This window comes from Mytilus galloprovincialis, chromosome 2, assembly GCF_965363235.1.
Source record: "Mytilus galloprovincialis chromosome 2, xbMytGall1.hap1.1, whole genome shotgun sequence".
Taxonomy (NCBI): Eukaryota; Metazoa; Mollusca; class Bivalvia; order Mytilida; family Mytilidae; genus Mytilus; species Mytilus galloprovincialis.
In genome coordinates this window covers 112,704,174-112,727,593 of record NC_134839.1, presented here as the reverse complement: position 1 = coordinate 112,727,593, position 23,420 = coordinate 112,704,174, and the positions used below count along the sequence as shown (strand labels likewise).

The 23,420-nt window shown below is 33.2% G+C and overlaps 1 protein-coding gene across 5 annotated transcripts in view; it reads right to left on the bottom strand.

Annotated features, from left to right (window-relative positions):
- The window catches only part of LOC143065414 (lysosomal cholesterol signaling protein-like), a 36,027-nt gene that overhangs the window by 7,882 nt on the left and 4,725 nt on the right, over nucleotides 1–23,420 (bottom strand). For all 5 annotated transcript variants that reach the window (XR_012975467.1, XM_076238968.1, XM_076238971.1 and 2 more), the window contains exons 5-12: nucleotides 22,180–22,348; nucleotides 21,269–21,424; nucleotides 15,098–15,181; nucleotides 11,253–11,464; nucleotides 9,307–9,400; nucleotides 6,905–7,157; nucleotides 6,165–6,475; nucleotides 5,616–5,711 (exon numbers count right to left, since the gene is read on the bottom strand). Coding sequence is in view for 4 of the 5 variants with exons in the window: in XM_076238968.1 (XP_076095083.1) it covers nucleotides 5,616–5,711; nucleotides 6,165–6,475; nucleotides 6,905–7,157; nucleotides 9,307–9,400; nucleotides 11,253–11,464; nucleotides 15,098–15,181; nucleotides 21,269–21,424; nucleotides 22,180–22,348 (1,375 nt within the window). In the remaining variant the exon portion in view is untranslated. The remainder of the gene's footprint in view (nucleotides 1–5,615; nucleotides 5,712–6,164; nucleotides 6,476–6,904; nucleotides 7,158–9,306; nucleotides 9,401–11,252; nucleotides 11,465–15,097; nucleotides 15,182–21,268; nucleotides 21,425–22,179; nucleotides 22,349–23,420) is intronic.

Genomic DNA, 23,420 nt, shown 5'->3' with positions numbered 1-23,420 from the left:
ATCAACACTGCCATCAGAAACAAACATTCTAATAACCCTGTCTCATACAAATACTGATCAACACTGCCATCAGAAACAAACATTCTAATAACCCTGTCTCATACAAATACTGATCAACACTGCCATCAGAAACAAACAGTCTCATATAAATACTGATCAACACTGCCATCAGAAACAAACATTCTAATAATCCTGTCTCATACAAATACTGATCAACACTGCCATCAGAAACAAACATTCTAATAACCCTGTCTCATACAAATACTGATCAACACTGCCATCAGAAACAAACATTCTAATAACCCTGTCTCATACAAATACTGATCAACACTGCCATCAGAAACAAACATTCTAATAATCCTGTCTCATACAAATACTGATCAACACTGACATCAGAAACAAACATTCTAATAATCCTGTCTCATACAAATACTGATCAACACTGCCATTAGAAACAAACATTCTAATAATCCTGTCTCATACAAATACTGATCAACACTGCCATCAGAAACAAACATTCTAATAATCCTGTCTCATACAAATACTGATCAACACTGCCATCAGAAACAAACATTCTAATAACCCTGTCTCATACAAATACTGATCAACACTGCCATCAGAAACAAACATTCTAATAATCCTGTCTCATACAAATACTGATCAACACTGCCATAACAAACAAACATTCTAATAATCCTGTCTCATACAAATACTGATCAACACTGCCATCAGAAACAAACATTCTAATAACCCTGTCTCATACAAATACTGATCAACACTGCCATCAGAAACAAACATTCTAATAATCCTGTCTCATACAAATACTGATCAACACTGCCATCAGAAACAAACATTCTAATAATCCTGTCTCATACAAATACTGATCAACACTGCCATCAGAAACAAACATTCTAATAACCCTGTCTCGTACAAATACTGATCAACACTGCCATCAGAAACAAAAATACTGATCAACACTGCCATCAGAAACAAACATTCTAATAATCCTGTCTCATACAAATACTGATCAACACTGCCATCAGAAACAAACATTCTAATAAACCTGTCTCATACAAATACTGATCAACACTGCCATCAGAAACAAACATTCTAATAACCCTGTCTCATACAAATACTGATCAACACTGCCATCAGAAACAAACATTCTAATAATCCTGTCTCATACAAATACTGATCAACACTGCCATCAGAAACAAAAATACTGATAACCCTGTCTCATACAAATACTGATCAACACTGCCATCAGAAACAAAAATACTGATCAACACTGCCATCAGAAACAAACATTCTAATAATCCTGTCTCATACAAATACTGATCAACACTGCCATCAGAAACAAAAATACTGATAACCCTGTCTCATACAAATACTGATCAACACTGCCATCAGAAACAAAAATACTGATCAACACTGCCATCAGAAACAAACATTCTAATAACCCTGTCTCATACAAATACTGATCAACACTGCCATCAGAAACAAACATTCTAATAATCCTGTCTCATACAAATACTGATCAACACTGCCATCAGAAACAAAACTTCTAATAACCCTGTCTCATACAAATACTGATCAACACTGCCATCAGAAACAAAAATACTGATCAACACTGCCATCAGAAACAAACATTCTAATAATCCTGTCTCATACAAATACTGATCAACACTGCCATCAGAAACAAAAATACTGATAACCCTGTCTCATACAAGTACTGATCAACACTGCCATCAGAAACAAACATTCTAATAATCCTGTCTCATACAAATACTGATCAACACTGCCATCAGAAACAAACAGTCTCATATAAATACTGATCAACACTGCCATCAGAAACAAACATTCTAATAACCCTGTCTCATACAAATACTGATCAACACTGCCATCAGAAACAAAAATACTGATAACCCTGTCTCATACAAATACTGATCAACACTGCCATCAGAAACAAACATTCTAATAATCCTGTCTCATACAAATACTGATCAACACTGCCATCAGAAACAAACATTCTAATAATCCTGTCTCATACAAATACTGATCAACACTGCCATCAGAAACAAACATTCTAATAATCCTGTCTCATACAAATACTGATCAACACTGCCATCAGAAACAAACATTCTAATAATCCTGTCTCATACAAATACTGATCAACACTGCCATCAGAAACAAAAATACTGATAACCCTGTCTCATACAAATACTGATCAACACTGCCATCAGAAACAAACATTCTAATAATCCTGTCTCATACAAATACTGATCAACACTGCCATCAGAAACAAACATTCTAATAACCCTGTCTCATACAAATACTGATCAACACTGCCATCAGAAACAAACATTCTAATAATCCTGTCTCATACAAATACTGATCAACACTGCCATCAGAAACAAACATTCTAATAACCCTGTCTCATACAAATACTGATCAACACTGCCATTAGAAACAAACATTCTAATAATCCTGTCTCATACAAATACTGATCAACACTGCCATCAGAAACAAACATTCTAATAATCCTGTCTCATACAAATACTGATCAACACTGCCATCAGAAACAAACATTCTAATAACCCTGTCTCATACAAATACTGATCAACACTGCCATCAGAAACAAACATTCTAATAATCCTGTCTCATACAAATACTGATCAACACTGCCATCAGAAACAAAACTTCTAATAACCCTGTCTCATACAAATACTGATCAACACTGCCATCAGAAACAAACATTCTAATAATCCTGTCTCATACAAATACTGATCAACACTGCCATCAGAAACAAACATTCTAATAATCCTGTCTCATACAAATACTGATCAACACTGCCATCAGAAACAAACATTCTAATAATCCTGTCTCATACAAATACTGATCAACACTGCCATCAGAAACAAACATTCTAATAATCCTGTCTCATACAAATACTGATCAACACTGCCATCAGAAACAAAAATTCTAATAACCCTGTCTCATACAAATACTGATCAACACTGCCATTAGAAACAAACATTCTAATAACCCTGTCTCATACAAATACTGATCAACACTGCCATCAGAAACAAAAAATACTAATAACCCTGTCTCATACAAATACTGATCAACACTGCCATCAGAAACAAAAATTCTAATAACCCTGTCTCATACAAATACTGATCAACACTGCCATTAGAAACAAACATTCTAATAATCCTGTCTCATACAAATACTGATCAACACTGCCATCAGAAACAAACATTCTAATAACCCTGTCTCATACAAATACTGATCAACACTGCCATCAGAAACAAACAGTCTCATATAAATACTGATCAACACTGCCATCAGAAACAAACATTCTAATAACCCTGTCTCATACAAATACTGATCAACACTGCCATCAGAAACAAAAATTCTAATAACCCTGTCTCATACAAATACTGATCAACACTGCCATCAGAAACAAACATTCTAATAACCCTGTCTCATACAAATACTGATCAACACTGCCATCAGAAACAAACATTCTAATAACCCTGTCTCATACAAATACTGATCAACACTGCCATCAGAAACAAACATTCTAATAATCCTGTCTCATACAAATACTGATCAACACTGCCATCAGAAACAAACATTCTAATAATCCTGTCTCATACAAATACTGATCAACACTGCCATCAGAAACAAACATTCTAATAATCCTGTCTCATACAAATACTGATCAACACTGCCATCAGAAACAAAAATTCTAATAACCCTGTCTCATACAAATACTGATCAACACTGTCATCAGAAACAAACATTCTAATAACCCTGTCTCATACAAATACTGATCAACACTGCCATCAGAAACAAACAGTCTCATATAAATACTGATCAACACTGCCATCAGAAACAAACATTCTAATAATCCTGTCTCATACAAATACTGATCAACACTGCCATCAGAAACAAACATTCTAATAATCCTGTCTCATACAAATACTGATCAACACTGCCATCAGAAACAAAAATTCCAATAACCCTGTCTCATACAAATACTGATCAACACTGCCATCAGAAACAAACATTCTAATAACCCTGTCTCATACAAATACTGATCAACACTGCCATCAGAAACAAACATTCTAATAATCCTGTCTCATACAAATACTGATCAACACTGCCATCAGAAACAAACATTCTAATAACCCTGTCTCATACAAATACTGATCAACACTGCCATCAGAAACAAAACTTCTAATAACCCTGTCTCATACAAATACTGATCAACACTGCCATCAGAAACAAACATTCTAATAATCCTGTCTCATACAAATACTGATCAACACTGCCATCAGAAACAAACATTCTAATAACCCTGTCTCATACAAATACTGATCAACACTGCCATCAGAAACAAACATTCTAATAATCCTGTCTCATACAAATACTGATCAACACTGCCATCAGAAACAAACATTCTAATAACCCTGTCTCATACAAATACTGATCAACACTGCCATCAGAAACAAACATTCTAATAATCCTGTCTCATACAAATACTGATCAACACTGCCATCAGAAACAAACAGTCTCATATAAATACTGATCAACACTGCCATCAGAAACAAACAGTCTCATATAAATACTGATCAACACTGCCATCAGAAACAAACATTCTAATAATCCTGTCTCATACAAATACTGATCAACACTGCCATCAGAAACAAACATTCTAATAATCCTGTCTCATACAAATACTGATCAACACTGCCATCAGAAACAAACATTCTAATAACCCTGTCTCATACAAATACTGATCAACACTGCCATCAGAAACAAAAATACTGATCAACACTGCCATCAGAAACAAAAATTCTAATAACCCTGTCTCATACAAATACTGATCAACACTGCCATCAGAAACAAAAATACTGATAACCCTGTCTCATACAAATACTGATCAACACTGCCATCAGAAACAAACATTCTAATAATCCTGTCTCATACAAATACTGATCAACACTGCCATCAGAAACAAAAATACTAATAACCCTGTCTCATACAAATACTGATCAACACTGCCATCAGAAACAAAAATTCTAATAACCCTGTCTCATACAAATACTGATCAACACTGCCATCAGAAACAAACATTCTAATAATCCTGTCTCATACAAATACTGATCAACACTGACATTAGAAACAAAAATTCTAATAATCCTGTCTCATTTTCCTTGTTTTTTGATGCAACAACATTTCTCAATTTACAACTTCTCAAATTTTTTAGTCTTTTTAAACATTTTTTAAACAATTGATTGTCTTTTTATAATCAAAATGTGGTTAGTCTGACTCTGAGTTTATTTTGTTTGCTTTTCCTCTAAACATGCTAACATGACATCTTGAAAAGTCCAACTATGTCAGATAAAATCACATTAAAAAAACACAACCTTTTGCAATCATTGAAAAAGAAAGATAAAGTTTCGACTAGAGAAATATTGTAAATCACTCAGTGCAGCTGTAGAAGAAACAGTTAACCAATGAATGAAACATATTCTTTTATGAATTAAAAGAGAGGTTATATCATGTACATGACCATGAGACAGCAAACCATCAAACAGACTTACCTGACCATAGTTCATCACACCGTCAAGGAATTCTACTTCTACATATGTTCCTGTTGTAACTTTATTAAACAGTCTCCATGTACACAAAAATAGTCCCTACAAAAAATTATGTTAATTTTTTAATAATAAAATTGAGAATGGAATGTTTCTATGAAACACTAGAAACAAATTACTAAACCTGTTATAACAAACATGTCAACAATGTTTTTGTTCTAGCATGCACTCTGTTAAATTGGATTTGGTGAATAATTGAAATTGATGCTAATTGAGGTATTGTAAAAGAAGCTGATACTGAAATGGTAAAAAAAGCATATTTCTATCTTGTCATTTAATATTTCAATGAAGATGAAATCTACCTAAACCCTTTAAAACAGAGCAGGTCTATCTGGAAAACTACAAATACAACTGCTAACACTTACCATAAACATAGAAACTTGACACTTACCATAAACATAGAAACTTGACACTTACCATAAACATAGAAACTTGACACTTACCATAAACATAGAAACTTGACACTTACCATAAACATAGAAACTTGACACTTACCATAAACATAGAAACTTGACATAGTACCAACATCAACATAAATCTGTTACTTTGGAAATCATCTCTAACTTTCCTTGATCGATTGCTGCCTACAGAATCTTCATCTGGTATAGCTACGACAGATGTATTATACTTCCTGAGTAGACCAGCACACCTACGTCTCTGTTCTATACCACACGTGCCATACACACACTGTTCTACTTCATACGTTTCTGTTAGCCCATCACTACTAGTACTTGACGTGTCAGATATCAGACTTTCTGTCTCTTTAGGGAAAGGCACTATATCTTCTATACTTGTTCTACCTACTCCTATAAAGAAATATAAATAATGGCAGGAGACAAACAAATTATACAAAAGAGCATATCATTCAAGTTTTACTTTCATAATTACCTTTAAAGGTAATATCAAAGGATCACATTGTGTAAGTATCATCTTCAAAATTATACAGTCTACAGAAATCTTTTCAACCTAACCTTTGAACTAAAACAAAAAAAACAAATATCTTTTCTTTCACGATTGATTAAGCAATCTTTTAATTTAATCTAACAGAAAAAAGAAATCTTCAGTGACATGGGACTGGAAATGAAAATATAATACATGCTTTTACAGGTTTCATTGTTATCCTGTATTCTATATTTTTTGCACATAGTAATTAGTAAAACCTATTTCTAAATCTATTGTTGTTTTTTCGATTGATTCAAATCTGATCTTAAACATCCTTTCTGAACAGTATTTACCTTCACATGAATTATCACAGTTGTTACAGCTATTCATTGATCTATAATCTTCTTCATTACTGTCTCTCCTTCCTAACAATCTACAGCGACTATCATCCTTCATTCCATTATTTTTCTTTCTCTTACTGTTTAATATGTCGCCATTCTTATGTTCTCGTAATTTAGAATAAGCTGACGAATTCCTTTGTTTCAGAATTAAACAGACAATGTTTATTGCACTACACACAGTCAAGATTATTAAGGATAAGATGGTCTGTAAAACAAATAAAATCTGTTTCAACGATTTCAATTCATCAGTTTTACTAGTATATATATATATACGAGTCTAAATTGAAAACTAAGTTCAAACCTATGATTGCGTTGGATAAAAACCACAATTTTTTATACGTGTGCATGTAAAAGAAATTTCGTTGTAGAAGGGTCTAAAAACAGCACAAACAACATTTTCCAAAAGACCAAAAAAGTGAAAAAGTATATTTAAAACAAAACGCATTTGACTAACAGGTCGAACAACTCATGTTCTTTAACCCTGTTGACTGCCATTGGTGATGAGAGAGAGAGAGAGAGAGAGAGAGAGAGAGAGAGAGAGAGAGAGAGAGAGAGAGAGAGAGAGAGAGAGAGAGAGAGAGAGAGAGAGAGAGAGAGAGAGAGAGAGAGAGAGAGAGAGAGAGAGAGAGAGAGAGAGAGAGAGAGAGAGAGAGAGAGAGAGAGAGAGAAAAAAGTGAAAAAGTATATTTAAAACAAAACGCATTTGACTAACAGGTCGAACAACTCATGTTCTTTAACCCTGTTGACTGCCATTGGTGATGAGAGAGAGAGAGAGAGAGAGAGAGAGAGAGAGAGAGAGAGAGAGAGAGAGAGAGAGAGAGAGAGAGAGAGAGAGAGAGAGAGAGAGAGAGAGAGAGAGAGAGGAGAGAGAGAGAGAGAGAGAGAGAGAGAGAGAGAGAGAGAGAGAGAGAGAGAGAGAGAGAGAGAGAGAGAGAGAGAGAGAGAGAGAGAGAGAGAGAAGAGAGAGAGAGAGAGAGAGAGAGAGAGAGAGAGAGAGAGAGAGAGAGAGAGAGAGAGAGAGAGAGAGAGAGATTCTACCACTGCATCAAGTGTGGTAAGATATTTCTCATTTCTCACTATAAACATTTAAATTTTTAAAACCCAAGGCTAAAATTAAAAAATCAACAGAGAGAGAGAGAGAGAGATAGATTCTACCACTACATATATATATAAGAGAGAGACATAGATTCTACCACTGCATCAAGTGTGGTAAGATATTTCTCACTATAAACATTTAAATTTTTAAAACCCAAGGCTAAAATTAAAATAATCAACAGCTTAGAAAAAGGATAAATCAGCTAAGAATTAGATAAAAATATAAGAATATATATGTATAAATGTTAACAGTACTACATAGAATTAAGAATGTTAGTGACAGGATGACTTGTGAAAATAATTTCATTGGACAGTAAGACTAGTTTCTTTGTCACAGCTACTATTATCTCTACACATGTTGAAGTGCATATAATTTCTAAATACTATATGCATCTATTTTAATTCCTCCATTGATTCTTATTTCCCATCAAAACCAATAAATCAACCAATCATTTCAATATGAAATGCATTCAAAAAAATCAGAAAACCTGTGTTGAAGTAATTGCTTTATAAATTTATTAACCATTACAATTTTTCAAGTGTTAAAGTTCAAAACTGTTGACATCCAATTATTACAACCCATATCTCAGCTGTTACACAAGCAAAAAACATGAATTATAAATGTGTTACAACTTAAAATAGAAGATTTCAATGTGCAAAGAGAAACTAGATAATTTTTAGAGCAGTGTATTTCGATTTAATAAACTTTTACATACATATAGAGGGAAAAACACTTAAATAAGTACAAACTAATTATTTCATGACAATAAGGAGACTGTTTATAGTTTCAGTAATAATGTAGTTTTAATGATCACCTACTCCCTATCATTTGTGCTATAAGCAACATTTTCTTTTTCTTATTAGGGCAATAACTAATGTAGATAACTATTTGATGTTTTAATAACAATGTCATGTTTGTAGATATTTTAAAAAGAAACTGTTGACATAGAGATGTGTCTTCACTTGCATATTTGATGGTAAAAAAACAATTACCTTCAAGTTTTCACTTCAGGGTACAATTGTTTTCACTTGTTGACCAGTTTGATGTTGTTGGTTGTTTTTCAATAATGTTGAACAAATACCATGACAAACACAAATAATTAGCCACGTTTCAGATTGTAGATTACAGAGCAAAAACATGTTGTGCTAAACTTATTTTAGATATAAGTCAAAACCAAAGGAAACAGCAGAATAAATCTAGAATTTTTTAAATTGTTGCAATAATTGAATATAAAATAAATGGTTATCTTTATTCCTACCTGGTCAGACCCATAATGGAATGAAGGGTCAATTTCAGCATGCATGTGATGTCCAGCCAGCATAATTAATAAACCTGTACAGAACATAGGTATCCTACAACACAAAGATGTACAAATTATCATGTGATGTCCAGCCAGCATAATTAATAAACTTGTACAGAACATAGGTATCCTACAACACAAAGATGAACAATTTATCATGTGATGTTCAGCCAGCATAATTAATAAATCTGTACAGAACTTTGGTATCCCGCAAGAAAAAGGTGTACAATGTTTGGTTAATTTATCATTAAGACTTATAATGCTGAAAACAGTTCATTGCTTATAACATTTATAATGTTTTTGGAAAGGAGGAACTTTAGTTTCAAAATTTATCTACCAAATAGTGAGAGACATGAATGGAAATAAGGCTCACACTGGATCCAAATAAAATCCCTTGTAAAGAGTACAAGGGGGATTGCTCCTATTGACAATAATATTTGCTGTCAAAATAATGATTTCAGTAAAAAATATAATAAAGTATAGGAATCTGATGTAGTTGTATTTGTTGATGTGGTTTATAAGTGTTTCTTTTTTTTTATAAAGATTAGACCGTTGGTTTTCCTGTTTGTGTGGTTTTACACTAGTAATTTTTTGGGTGCCCTTTATAGCTTGCTGTTCGAAGTGAGCCAATGCTCTGTGTTGAAGACCGTACCTTGACCTATAATGGTTTACTTTTATAAATTGTGACTTGGATGGAGAGTTTTCTCATTGGCACATCTTCCAATATCTATATAAATACAAGAGTGCACACACTGAAATGTCTCGCCTTCTTTACTAATCATTGATATCATGTTGATAGTCCTAGGTATAAAGCTTTATTACAACGGTCACATAAACTTAACATTAACCAAGATAGCTAAACAAAGACCAATGAACCATGAAAATGAGGTCAAGGTCAGATGAACCATGCCAGGCAGACATATACAGCTAACAAAGCTTCCATACAACAAATGTAGTTGACCTATTACTTATAGTTTAAGAAAAATAGACCAAAACACAAAAACTTAACACTGTGCAATGAACCGTGCAATTGAATTCATGGTCAAATAAAACCTGCGGGACTGACATATAGATCATAATATATTTCCATACACCAAATATAGTTGACCTTTGGCATATAATATTAGATAAAAAGACCAAAACTTAAAAACTTAACTTTGACCACTGAACCATGAAAATGAGGTCAAGGTCAGATGACATCTGCCCGCTAGACATGTACACCTTACAATCATTCCATACAACAAATATAGTAGACCTATTGCATAAAGTATGAGAAAAACAGACCAAAACACAAAAACTTAACTATAACCACTGAACCATGCAAATGAGGTCAAGGTCAGATGACACCTGCCAGTTGGACATGTACACCTTCCAGTCCTTCCATACACCAAATATACTAGCCTTATTGCTTATAGTATCTGAGATATGGACTTGACCACCAAAACTTAACCTTGTTCACTGATCCATGAAATGAGGTCGTGGTCAAGTGAAAACTGTCTGACGGGCATGAGGACCTTGCAAGGTACGCACATACCAAATATAGTTATCCTATTACTTATAATAAGAGAGAATTCAACATTACAAAAATTCTGAACTTTTTTTTCAAGTGGTCACTGAACCATGAAAATGAGGTCAAGGACATTGGACATGTGACTGACGGAAACTTCGTAACATGAGGCATCTATCTACAAAGTATGAAGCATCCAGGTCTTTCACCTTCTAAAATATAAACCTTCTAAGAAGTAAGCTAACGCCGCCGTAGCCGCCGTAGCCGCCGTAGCCGCCGGATCACTATCCCTATGTCGAGCTTTCTGCAACAAAAGTTACAGGCTCGACAAAAATGTTATTGGAGTTAGGTTCGTATTCTACTACATGTATCAAATATATATTAAAGGAATACCAACCCAAAACCAGCAAGTATCAGCCACCATCTTATTCTGAGTACAAAACATAAACTTTTACAATGGAGGAAGTACAAACAAAGGGAGATAACTGCAGTCCAACATCTTGTTGACAGAACTCCAACTAGAATTAAGGTGAACTGAACCAGATGTACCCATGTGATTGGTTGGGTGTGGGTACCTTCATACGTAATCAGTCCTAAACAGCTAAACACCTGTAATGTAAAATAATGTATCATGTAACTATGACAATGTGTTGGAATGGGTACCTTCATACGTAATCAGTCCTAAACAGCTAAACACCTATAAAGTAAATTATGTAAATTATAAATGTATCAGTAACAAAAGTTTATAATTTTGACAGTTTGTGTCCCTATATGTGTAAATATGTGTAACATTGTAATTCTTGGTTCAATTAACTCATCAGTAAACTCTTGATAGATTGGTTGATTCATTGGTTACTTTACTGCAAATAGGGGGAGTTAATAATGAATTCACTGAACATTTACAAACACCTGTTTTTTTCTGAGGTAAAAGTTTGGTCATTGAAATACCAATTGGTAGAAACTTATCTGCGTAACCAAAATCCAATTAATAAGTGTACAGTGTTATCTATCATAACGCTTTATTATCAGAGTACAGTGTTCTCTATCATAAAGCATTGTTATAAGTGTACAGTGTTCTCTATCATAAAGCGTTGTTATAAGTGTACAGTGTTATCTATCATAAAGCTTTATTATCAGCGTACAGTGTTCTCTATCATAAAGCGTTGTTATAAGTGTACAGTTCTCTATCATAAAGCGTTATTATCAGTGTACAGTGTTCTCTATCATAAAACGTTATTATAAGTGTACAGTGTTCTCTATCATAAAGCATTATTATAAGTGTACAGTGTTCTCTATCATAAAGCATTAATAAGTGTACAGTGTTCTCTATCATAAAGCGTTATTATCAATGTACAGTGTTCTCTATCATAAAACGTTATTATAAGTGTACAGTGTTCTCTATCATAAAGCGTTATTATAAGTGTACAGTGTTCTCTATCATAAAGTGTTATTATAAGTGTACAGTGTTCTCTATCATAAAGCGTTATTATAAGTGTACAGTGTTCTCTATCATAAAGCGTTATTATCAGTGTACAGTGTTCTCTATCATAAAGCGTTATTATAAGTGTACAGTGTTCTCTATCATAAAGCGTTATTATAAGTGTACAGTGTTCTCTATCATAAAGCGTTATTATCAGTGTACAGTGTTCTCTATCATAAAGCGTTATTATAAGTGTACAGTGTTCTCTATCATAAAGCGTTATTATAAGTGTACAGTGTTCTCTATCATAAAGCGTTATTATAAGTGGGTGTACAGTGTTCTCTATCATAAAGTGTTATTATAAGTGTACAGTGTTCTCTATCATAAAACGTTATTATAAGTGTACAGTGTTCTCTATCATAAAGCGTTATTATAAGTGTACAGTGTTCTCTATCATAAAGCATTATTATAATGTACAGTGTTCTCTATCATAAAGCATTATTATAAGTGTACAGTGTTATTATAAGTGTACAGTGTGCTCTACCATAAAGCGTTGTAATAAGTGTACAATGTTCTCTATCATAAAGCGTTATTATAAGTGTACAGTGTTCTCTATCATAAAGCGTTATTATAAGTGTACAGTGTTCTCTATCATAAAGCGTTATTATAAGTGTACAGTGTTCCCTATCATAAAGTGTTATTATCAGTGTACAGTGTTCTCTATCATAAAGCGTTATTATAAGTGTACAGTGTTCTCTATCATAAAGCGTTATTATAAGTGTACAGTGTTCCCTATCATAAAGCGTTATTATCAATGTACAGTGTTCTCTATCATAAAGCGTTATTATAAGTGTACAGTGTTCTCTATCATAAAGCGTTATTATAAGTGTACAGTGTTCCCTATCATAAAGCGTTATTATCAATGTACAGTGTTCTCTATCATAAAGCGTTATTATAAGTGTACAGTGTTCTCTATCATAAAGCGTTATTATAAGTGTACAGTGTGCTCTATCATAAAGCGTTATTATCAATGTACAGTGTTCTCTATCATAAAGCGTTATTATAAGTGTACAGTGTTCTCTATCATAAAGCGTTATTATAAGTGTACAGTGTTCTCTATCATAAAGCGTTATTATAAGTGTACAGTGTTCTCTATCATAAAGCGTTATTATAAGTGGGTGTACAGTGTTCTCTATCATAAAGCGTTATTATAAGTGTACAGTGTTCTCTATCATAAAGCGTTATTATAAGTGTACAGTGTTCTCTATCATAAAGCGTTATTATAAGTGTACAGTGTTCTCTATCATAAAGCGTTATTATAAGTGTACAGTGTGCTCTACCATAAAGCGTTGTAATAAGTGTACAATGTTCTCTATCATAAAGCGTTATTATAAGTGTACAGTGTGCTCTATCATAAAGCGTTATTATCAATGTACAGTGTTCTCTATCATAAAGCGTTATTATAAGTGTACAGTGTTCTCTATCATAAAGCATTATTATAAGTGTACAGTGTTCTCTATCATAAAGCGTTATTATAAGTGTACAGTGTTCTCTATCATAAAGCGTTATTATAAGTGTACAGTGTTCTCTATCATAAAGCGTTATTATAAGTGTACAGTGTTCTCTATCATAAAGTGTTATTATAAGTGTACAGTGTTCTCTATCATAAAGTGTTATTATAAGTGTACAGTGTTCTCTATCATAAAGCGTTATTATAAGTGTACAGTGTTCTCTATCATAAAGCGTTATTATCAGTGTACAGTGTTCTCTATCATAAAGCGTTATTATAAGTGTACAGTGTTCTCTATCATAAAGTGTTATTATAAGTGTACAGTGTTCTCTATCATAAAGCGTTATTATAAGTGTACAGTGTTCTCTATCACAAAGCGTTATTATAAGTGGGTGTACAGTGTTCTCTATCATAAAGCGTTATTATAAGTGGGTGTACAGTGTTCTCTATCATAAAGTGTTATTATAAGTGTACAGTGTTCTCTATCACAAAGCGTTATTATAAGTGTACAGTGTTCTCTATCATAAAGCGTTATTATAAGTGTACAGTGTTCTCTATCATAAAGCGTTATTATGAGTGTACAGTGTTCTCTATCATAAAGTGTTATTATAAGTGTACAGTGTTCTCTATCATAAAGCGTTATTATAAGTGTACAGTGTTCTCTATCATAAAGCGTTATTATAAGTGTACAGTGTTCTCTATCATAAAGCGTTATTATAAGTGTACAGTGTTCTCTATCATAAAGCGTTATTATAAGTGTACAGTGTTCTCTATCATAAAGCGTTATTATCAGTGTACAGTGTTCTCTATCATAAAGCGTTATTATAAGTGTACAGTGTTCTCTATCATAAAGCGTTATTATAAGTGGGTGTACAGTGTTCTCTATCATAAAGCGTTATTATAAGTGTACAGTGTTCCCTATCATAAAGTGTTATTATCAGTGTACAGTGTTCTCTATCATAAAGCGTTATTATAAGTGTACAGTGTTCTCTATCATAAAGCATTATTATAAGTGTACAGTGTTCTCTATCATAAAGCGTTATTATAAGTGTACAGTGTTCTCTATCATAAAGCGTTATTATAAGTGTACAGTGTTCTCTATCATAAAGCGTTATTATAAGTGTACAGTGTTCTCTATCACAAAGCGTTATTATAAGTGTACAGTGTTCTCTATCATAAAGCGTTATTATAAGTGGGTGTACAGTGTTCTCTATCATAAAGTGTTATTATAAGTGTACAGTGTTCCCTATCATAAAGTGTTATTATCAGTGTACAGTGTTCTCTATCATAAAGCGTTATTATCAGTACTTACATGGGCCACACAGAAACAAAGAAGAAACTGATGTGGCATTTTCTTGTATCTGCCACTCAGGAACATCAAAACTACAACCCATATCTGTCAAAATTAAAAGGTACTTGTATAATTAAGAAGAACAAATCTTCACCACCCCCTAAATATATTATCTTAACTGTTGCATTCTCTTGAATTTGCTTTATACAATCTTTTCATTGCAACACGGATTTACATATTTTAAAAAAGTCTGTTTATCACAAGACATTGTTTTTACAACAATGAAACTGAACATAGAAAAAAAAATATAGCTAAACAATGTTGTTTTGACATGATTATGTGGCATTACCAAAATAACATCATATATCCCTTAAACTGATAAAGGTTCATACTAGTACTAACTAAACAAGTGCAAAAAAAAGCACTCAAAAATATGAAATTAAAAAATACCCCATTTTTTGTGTGTGTATATTTATGCAGAAATTAAAACATGATATTCTATCAGTCCTCATATTCCACTGAAAATGTGCATCCTAAAACTATTAAACCTAGGATTATAAAATGCCTATTAGTATTGCCTACTAATCCAATACTAGATTTCAAGCTTTGAATACTATCAATCAAGGTTTATAAAAGCTTGGGAAGGAAATAAATTAGGATTTTTGTGGGTAAAATCCTTGTTCATGAAATATTTACACTTACTTGCCTCCTTAACTAATTACAATTTCCCTCTACTTCCCCATATGTTCGTCGAGTTTTTTAATATAAATACGGTAACACCTCCAGTTATCTCCCTTGCGTAACTCTTCAGTTTCTCGAGACCAATATTAAGTAATTCCTCGAGAGGGGAGAAGGGCGGGTGAGGCAGGTAAGTGTAAATATTTCATGAACAAGGATTTTACCCACAAAAATCTTAGTTCACTTCAATATTTCCACTTACCTGCCTCCTTAACTAATTGCAAAAAAATTTGCAGCCCTACTTAAGGAGGTTGGAAAGGAATTAAATAAGGAATTAAAAAATTATATTCACCTATTTCTGTCTTCCTCTCTTGAAAAAATCCAAAATTGCTGACTTGGCAAAAACAGACTGGTGGTCTAAAATATCCTTCAAATAGAATGAAGTGAAAGTAGTTTCAGATGTCCAGTGAGCTGCTTTTAAAATTTCTTCAGCTGATACACAACAAAATAAAGCCCATGAAGTAGAGATTCTTCTTGTATCATGTGCTCTTACTGTTTTTAAAGTGTCTTTATCTGCATTTTCATATGTATATCGCACTGTATTAACAATCCATCTTGCAATAGAATCCTTTGAAGCTTCTTTATGATGGTTTTTTTGATAAGTAACAAACAGTCTGTTTGATTTCCTTATAGATTTTCTTCTATTTATGTAAATCCTTAATGCACGGCAAGGGCATAGTTTCAAATCCTCAGAATCAGTTGCATAAGAATTAAATGAAGGAATGAATAATGGCTCCCAAGGCCTATTCAAAGTCTGTGTTTTTGCAAGAAACTGCATATTTGGTAATAGTTTAAATTCCATTTTTTTCAAATTTAAAATGTCCATCATCTAATGATAAGCTATGAATTTCACTAAGTCTACTGGCTGATGCAATAGCTACTAGAAAAGCTGTTTTGAATGTTAAAAACTTTAATTCAATCGAATCTAAAGGTTCAAAAGGATGTTTTGTTAGCATCAATAAAACTAAAGGTAAATTCCAATTTGGGGTCAATTGACGAATTGGTGGATTCATATTAAATAATCCTTTAATCAATGATGATAACTCAGAACTGTTTGAAATTTCTAATCCATTATTATGAATCAATGCTATGGCTGACTTGTAACCTGTAATAGTCTGTGGTTTGCATTTTCTTACAGTAGAAAGATATAACAAAAATTCTGCTACTTCTGGTATAGTTGAAGAAGTGGAATTGATCTTTTGTTCTTTACACCAACTGTCATATATTCTGAGTCTTGCATCATACACTGTTTGAGTAAATGTTTTTCTGGCATTTGCCATATTTTCTGCAGTTTTTTCAGAAAATCCTTTTGACTTATGGTGCAATTTGATAATTTCCATGCCACAAGATTCAATGTTTCTGGACTCTGATAAAATATTTGTATTCAATTGTGAATTTGTGAAAGCAGATCTGGTAGAAGTGGTAGTTTTATTGGAATATCTATCAGTAGATCCAACATCTGAGGATACCAAGATTGTCTTGGCCACATTGGTACTATTAGAAGAACAACTGTCTTTTCTTCTCGAATCTTTTGTAATATCCGAGGAACAAGGATTGGAGGAGGAAATGCATATGCATACATGCCGCTCCAATTTACAGTTACTTTGTTCTGAATACACCATTGGTAAAGGTCCCAAGTTAGGTAACACAGTTCTGGCGAATGGGTTCCGCCCTGCTTATTGATATAACTTATCACTGTTGTATTGTCCGACCTTATCAAAATATTCATGTCTTTCATGATCTGTACAGCTTCTTGAAGAGCTAACTGTACAGCCTTCAATTCCAACCAATTTATATGTTTTAATTGATAAGACTTTGGTCATATTCCTGATGTCTGCCAAGTTCCTAGATGAGCTCCCCATCCTAGTTCTGAGGCATCTGTGATCAATGTCAACTGAATTGACGGCTCCTGTAAAGGCATTCCTTTGAAAATATTTGTCCGATTTGTCCACCATCTTAAATGTACTGTCAAGCTCATTCATACAGGAATGAACTGATTCAATGGTTGGATGTTTGGCCTCCATAGTGCTAACAAATAAAGTTGGATTGGCCTCATATGTAATCTTCCCATGGGTATTAGGTAAATGCATAAAGCCATCAGACCTAGTAATTTTAAAATTACTACTGCTTGAATCTGTTGACTGTTTAGTAATGGATGTATTATTTCCAAAATACTTTGAAATCTTGTCTCTGTTGGTGCAACTATCCCTTTCTCTAGATTGAAAACAGCTCCCAAGTATTCTATAAGTTGGGTTGGTATTAAGTTTGACTTTTTCTGATTTACTATAAGTCCCAAATCTTGAACTAAACGGAGTACAAAATGCATTTGCTTCACAAGAGCTGTTCTGTCTGAATTGCTGATCAGCCAATCGTCTAGATACATGAATATCTGAAGCATTAACTTTCATAGGTATGCTGCTAATACAGCCATGATCTTTGTGAACACTCTTGGGGCAGATTTGAGCCCGAATGGCATTGCTCGAAATTGTTAGCTCTGACCTAGAAATCAGAATCTCAGGAATTGTTTGTAATCTGTGTGAATTGGGATATGAAAATATGCATAGATCTGCTAAATCCAAAGTTACTGCATAGTCTCCCTTTTTTAAAGCTTTCATAATTGAACGGAGTGTTTCCATCTTGAAATGATGAGGCACTACTATTTGGTTTAGAGGTTTCAGATTGAGAATCGGTCGCAGACCTCCTTGTCGTTTTGGAACTACGAAAACTGTGCTGTAATAACCCAAGTTTTCTTGCCCAACAGGAACATGTTCTATAACATTTTTTTCTAATAAAACACTTATTTCTGTTACAATTACCGACTCGTGAATACCATATTTTGGAACACTTGTCTCTTTTATGCTTAAACATGGATGACTCATAAACTCCAGTTTTAGTCCTTCCAGTAAAGTTTCTAAAACCCATTGATCTCCTGTGATCTTTGTCCACTTCCTGTGAAACATTAGCAAACGTGCCCCTACCTGGGGACTTATATTTACAGTTTGTACAAGGTTCTTTGAACTTATTTCCTTGGAGCTGGGAAACTCTTTGGGCTCCCAGCTGCTTTCCGAAAAAAATTTCCTTTCCTTGAAAAATTTCCTGGACGAAAATTATCTTTGTTGGAGTAAGTGTTAGTTCTGGCAACTTTAGCTCCACTTTCAGAATTTTCAGAATAGTCACCTTTCCTCTTTCTGTTAAAGTCATTCACCGGAGTGCGATCATCTCTAGACTTGTTAAAGTTCTTAACTATAACTACCAGTATTATTATAAACATTCTGGGTTTCTCTAGCATCCCGTAAATTTTCTGCTGATGTATGCAGTGTGTCAAAGTATTTTCCATTAAAAAGTTGACTGCCAAAAACGGGCAACTTTAACAACTTCTTTTCTGTCGACTTACTAATGAAGTTAACATTTTTCAGAAAAAGTTTTCTTCTACTTAATACTGAATTTGCCATGATTCTGCCTGATAAATCAGCCATACTTCTAAAGCAATTAATTAATGCTTTACGTCCTTCAATTCTATCATCTTCACAAGTTGCCTCATCCAAAAAGGCAGAAATCATTGTACCATATGAAACTGCTCTAAAAAGTGTCCTGGCAGAATTGTCCATATGACAAAAACCATTATCTAATTCTCTGTGAAAAGGTGGAATATTAACTCCAGATTTAAAAGAATTGGCTTTATGACCAATAGGTAGCCCTTCCTCAATATTGTCATCTAACTTAGAAGGACTACAGAAAGCATTAAAATCATCTTTCTTAACCATGAAAGCCTTATCATCCCTGCCACGAACAGCTCTGTTTTTCAAATGACCAGAGATAGCTTCCTTTTCTACAGATTTTACCATGTCAATAATTGTTCCTTCCAAAGGTAATTTAATTGCTGATTTTTTATCATTCTTGTCAGGTTTTAGTCTTGCGGAAACAAAAGAAGGACGTTCCTGATGAGTCTCTGAAGCTTCAGGCTCTATATTTAGAACTATTGCCATTTTATTAATAAAAGAAACCCACTCAATTGGATCAGAAGCACCAGGTGCCCCTTGTGGTACTTCCACTGGGGTGCATGTATACATTTGACTAGATCATGGCGATGCAGACCCATCAATCTTTTCTTCTGGATCAAGATAAGAAACTTGATCCTGATCAACATTTGTCATTAAAGACATCTGATTGTCATAGCTTTTGAATTTGTCAAAATGTGGCCTTTGGTTTTGCAAAGTTACAGAACTAGGCTTTTCAGGAGGTTGAACTTCAAGAACTTAGCATTGATATCAATCAATTTCTTTTTGAATAAGTTTTGTATTTGTAATTGTACCTGTTCTTGTACAATGGCCGAAATATCGACCATACAAGTGCTGTTGTCAGGTGTATTTTCAGTGACAGTGTCGTCATTTGAAGCTCCGACTGCCGCCTCCACAGGTGGACTTATGTCTTTGAAATCTGTCAACCCATCTACACAGACGGGTTGAGACAGTTTATTCAATTTAATTGTCTTCTGAACACTTTTTTCAATCATTTTCATGATCAAACTCTGATGCTCCTTTGACCAATTTTTGCAAATTTTGCATGGGAATGACTAGTAATGTTTGTAACATTCATCGTGCTCATCCAGAGTATTCATCCTGTCCGGACACCTTACACATTTCTTAAACTTATCTTCCTGTTTCTCCATCTTACGATACAACTTCTTATAATCCAAATAAACTTACAGGGAAAGCAACGCATGTGCTTTAATGGCTGCCGCCGAGAGAAACTGAAGAGTTACGCAAGGGAGATAACTGGAGGTGTTACCGTATTTATATTAAAAAACTCGACGAACGTATGGGGAAGTAGAGGGAAATTGCAATTAGTTAAGGAGGCAGGTAAGTGGAAATATTGAAGTGAACTTGATATTTACACAAAGTATATAATTAACCTACCTTCCAAAACATCAACAAAATAAAACAAAAATTAACAGTATACATAATAACTAAATGATGTCAAACATACAGATTACTATATATGGTCTTTTCTGACACGATATATCATTTAGAAACTACTCGCACAACAGATATATATATATAGATTCTACAGCTTCATAGACATTTAAATTTTCAAATTTACTACCCAATGCTCAAAATAAACATTAGCATGAGAAGCTCCTGAAATCATTAAATTGGTTATCATCTTGGGTTACATGAGTAAGACAAGATAAAGAAGTACCAGCTAAAGGTATGAAGATATGGTAACAGTTAAAAATGATACAAACAGTAAAATTACAGCATTTTATGTAATAGAAACTTTTGTTCTTTAAAGAAAAAAAAACACCTAAACTTTTTTTGATTATTTTCAAATCAAAGAAAATACACAGGAATATATACCATATATAATTTTATTTACTACTACCTTAATTATAACCTTATTTCATTTATGACTTGTGTAAAGATAATAAAATAAAGTATATTTATGAGTACTTACACTGCAGACTAAGCTAATGATACTAGTATCAAATGAAGTCTCTAACATCAGTGTTTTATAATCCAGCTCACTATTCACTACAACTGTTAACATTTTAGCTGACACAAACATGATGGGCGCTGACAAGAATGTACCAGCTACCATTCCAGTGGCCACCTAAAATCATATTAAATACATTCAACCATAACAGACACAAACATGATGGGCGCTGACAAGAAAGTACCAGCTACCATTCCAGTGGCAACCTAAATTCATATCAAATACAAATATATAAAAAAGAAGATGTGGTATGATTGCCAATGAGACAACTGTCCACAAAAGACCAAAATGACACAGACATTAACAACTATAGGTCACAATAGGCCTTCAACAATGAGCAAAGCCCATACCGCATATGAATGGTTTTTACTCACATATTTTCTGCAATATATTGTAACTCATTTGGCTTTCTCTGAATTAATGTGTTAATTTGTTTTGGCAAGACACATACTTTATAGATATATACTAAGCCCACTTATAAAGGTCTCACTATTCTTGTTTTTATTTCAACACATTTTGTAGGTTTTTTTTCTCTACATCTTATATGAGATATCTATAGACTTTATTTTTCCATAGACATTTGTAGTTTTTAAAATTATTATCAAAATACATTAAAAAAACAAGAGAATTCTTATATCTTTATTTTCTACAAATTTGGTGAAATACACAATTATTTTCATGATTTTTATTAAAATTCTTCATTTGAAAAAAGTTTTCTAAAATTAGAGAACATTCCAAAATATACATGTGTACATTCTTTCCATATAAACATATATATACAACTCTGGTAGATAGTTGTCTTATTGGTAATCATATAACATCTCCTTATTTTGTTTCAATTAATACTCTCTATATTTCAAATTACTACTTACAATATCTTGTCCAATAGAGTAGTGGCTGGCATATAAGAAGACAGATGGCGCTGTTGGGAATGTGCCATATAAGAAACCAAACATACTTAGTGACTCTGTCGTATTCTTGTTACTATAGGATTTCTCTAAAGCACCAACAACTTCCCATGTAATTAATGGCAGGATTAACCTATTAATTAGACATACACATGATACATTTTCTATAATATTTCAATGTGAATAATAAACATGCAAGGTTTTCAATTAATTTCATAAGTGAAAAATAGTAGATTAGAGGTGCTTTCTAAGATTCCTAGTCATCAAGAATATGCATGAAATATTTGCCACTGAGAGGTTATGTTGTCAACATATATTTGTTCTGCCTAACAGAAGTTCCACTGGAAACTTTGTTATAAACAATGTCATAATACCTATTCCTGTTGGAACAAATATTCTATACTATTTATTCCGTTAGGAACATATACTGTAATATTTATACCTATGGAAATAATATTCCAGAATATTTTTTTCTTTTGGAACTTATTTCATGAAGGAACTTATATTCCATGACAATGTGAGTAAAATTCAAGCAATCACACTTGTAGTTTTGCATGAGCTTTTTCTGAACATTGTAAATAATATTGTCAAAGTTATTTTGTCTTGGTAAGAGTTATGACTTGCTATCAGTTTTCCTGCATCCTACCTTTTTCACGTTTTATTCAGATAGAATGAAATATGTTCAGTAGTTGTCATTTGTTGATGTGGTTCATAAGTGTTTCTCGCTTTATATATTGATTAGACTGTTCGTTTTCCCGTCTGAATGTTGAATGGTTTTACACATGAAATTCTGGGGCCCTTCATAGCTTGCTGTTCAATGTGAGTCATTGCTCCGTGTTGAAGACCATACTTTGACCTATAATGGTTTACTTTTATAAATTGTGACTTGGATGGAAAATTGTCTAATTGGCACTCATACCACATCTTCTTATATCTATATATAGTAAAATTATACTTATTGTCTGAAAGTATGCTTGTTTTCAAGTAATTGTGTGAGGTGATAAAGTATATTTGAATTCTTAACTGGAAAAGAAAAATTGAAAAAAAATGGAACACTTGATCCGTCTAGCATGTCTAGGAAACAATTCTATAGTTTTTCATTATGACCGTTACCATGGTAACTATATTTTTTCAATGATGCTGACACCTTTGAGACTGTGCTGACAGTGGACTTTAGTTGTCTGACAAGTTCGTCTTTGGTAATT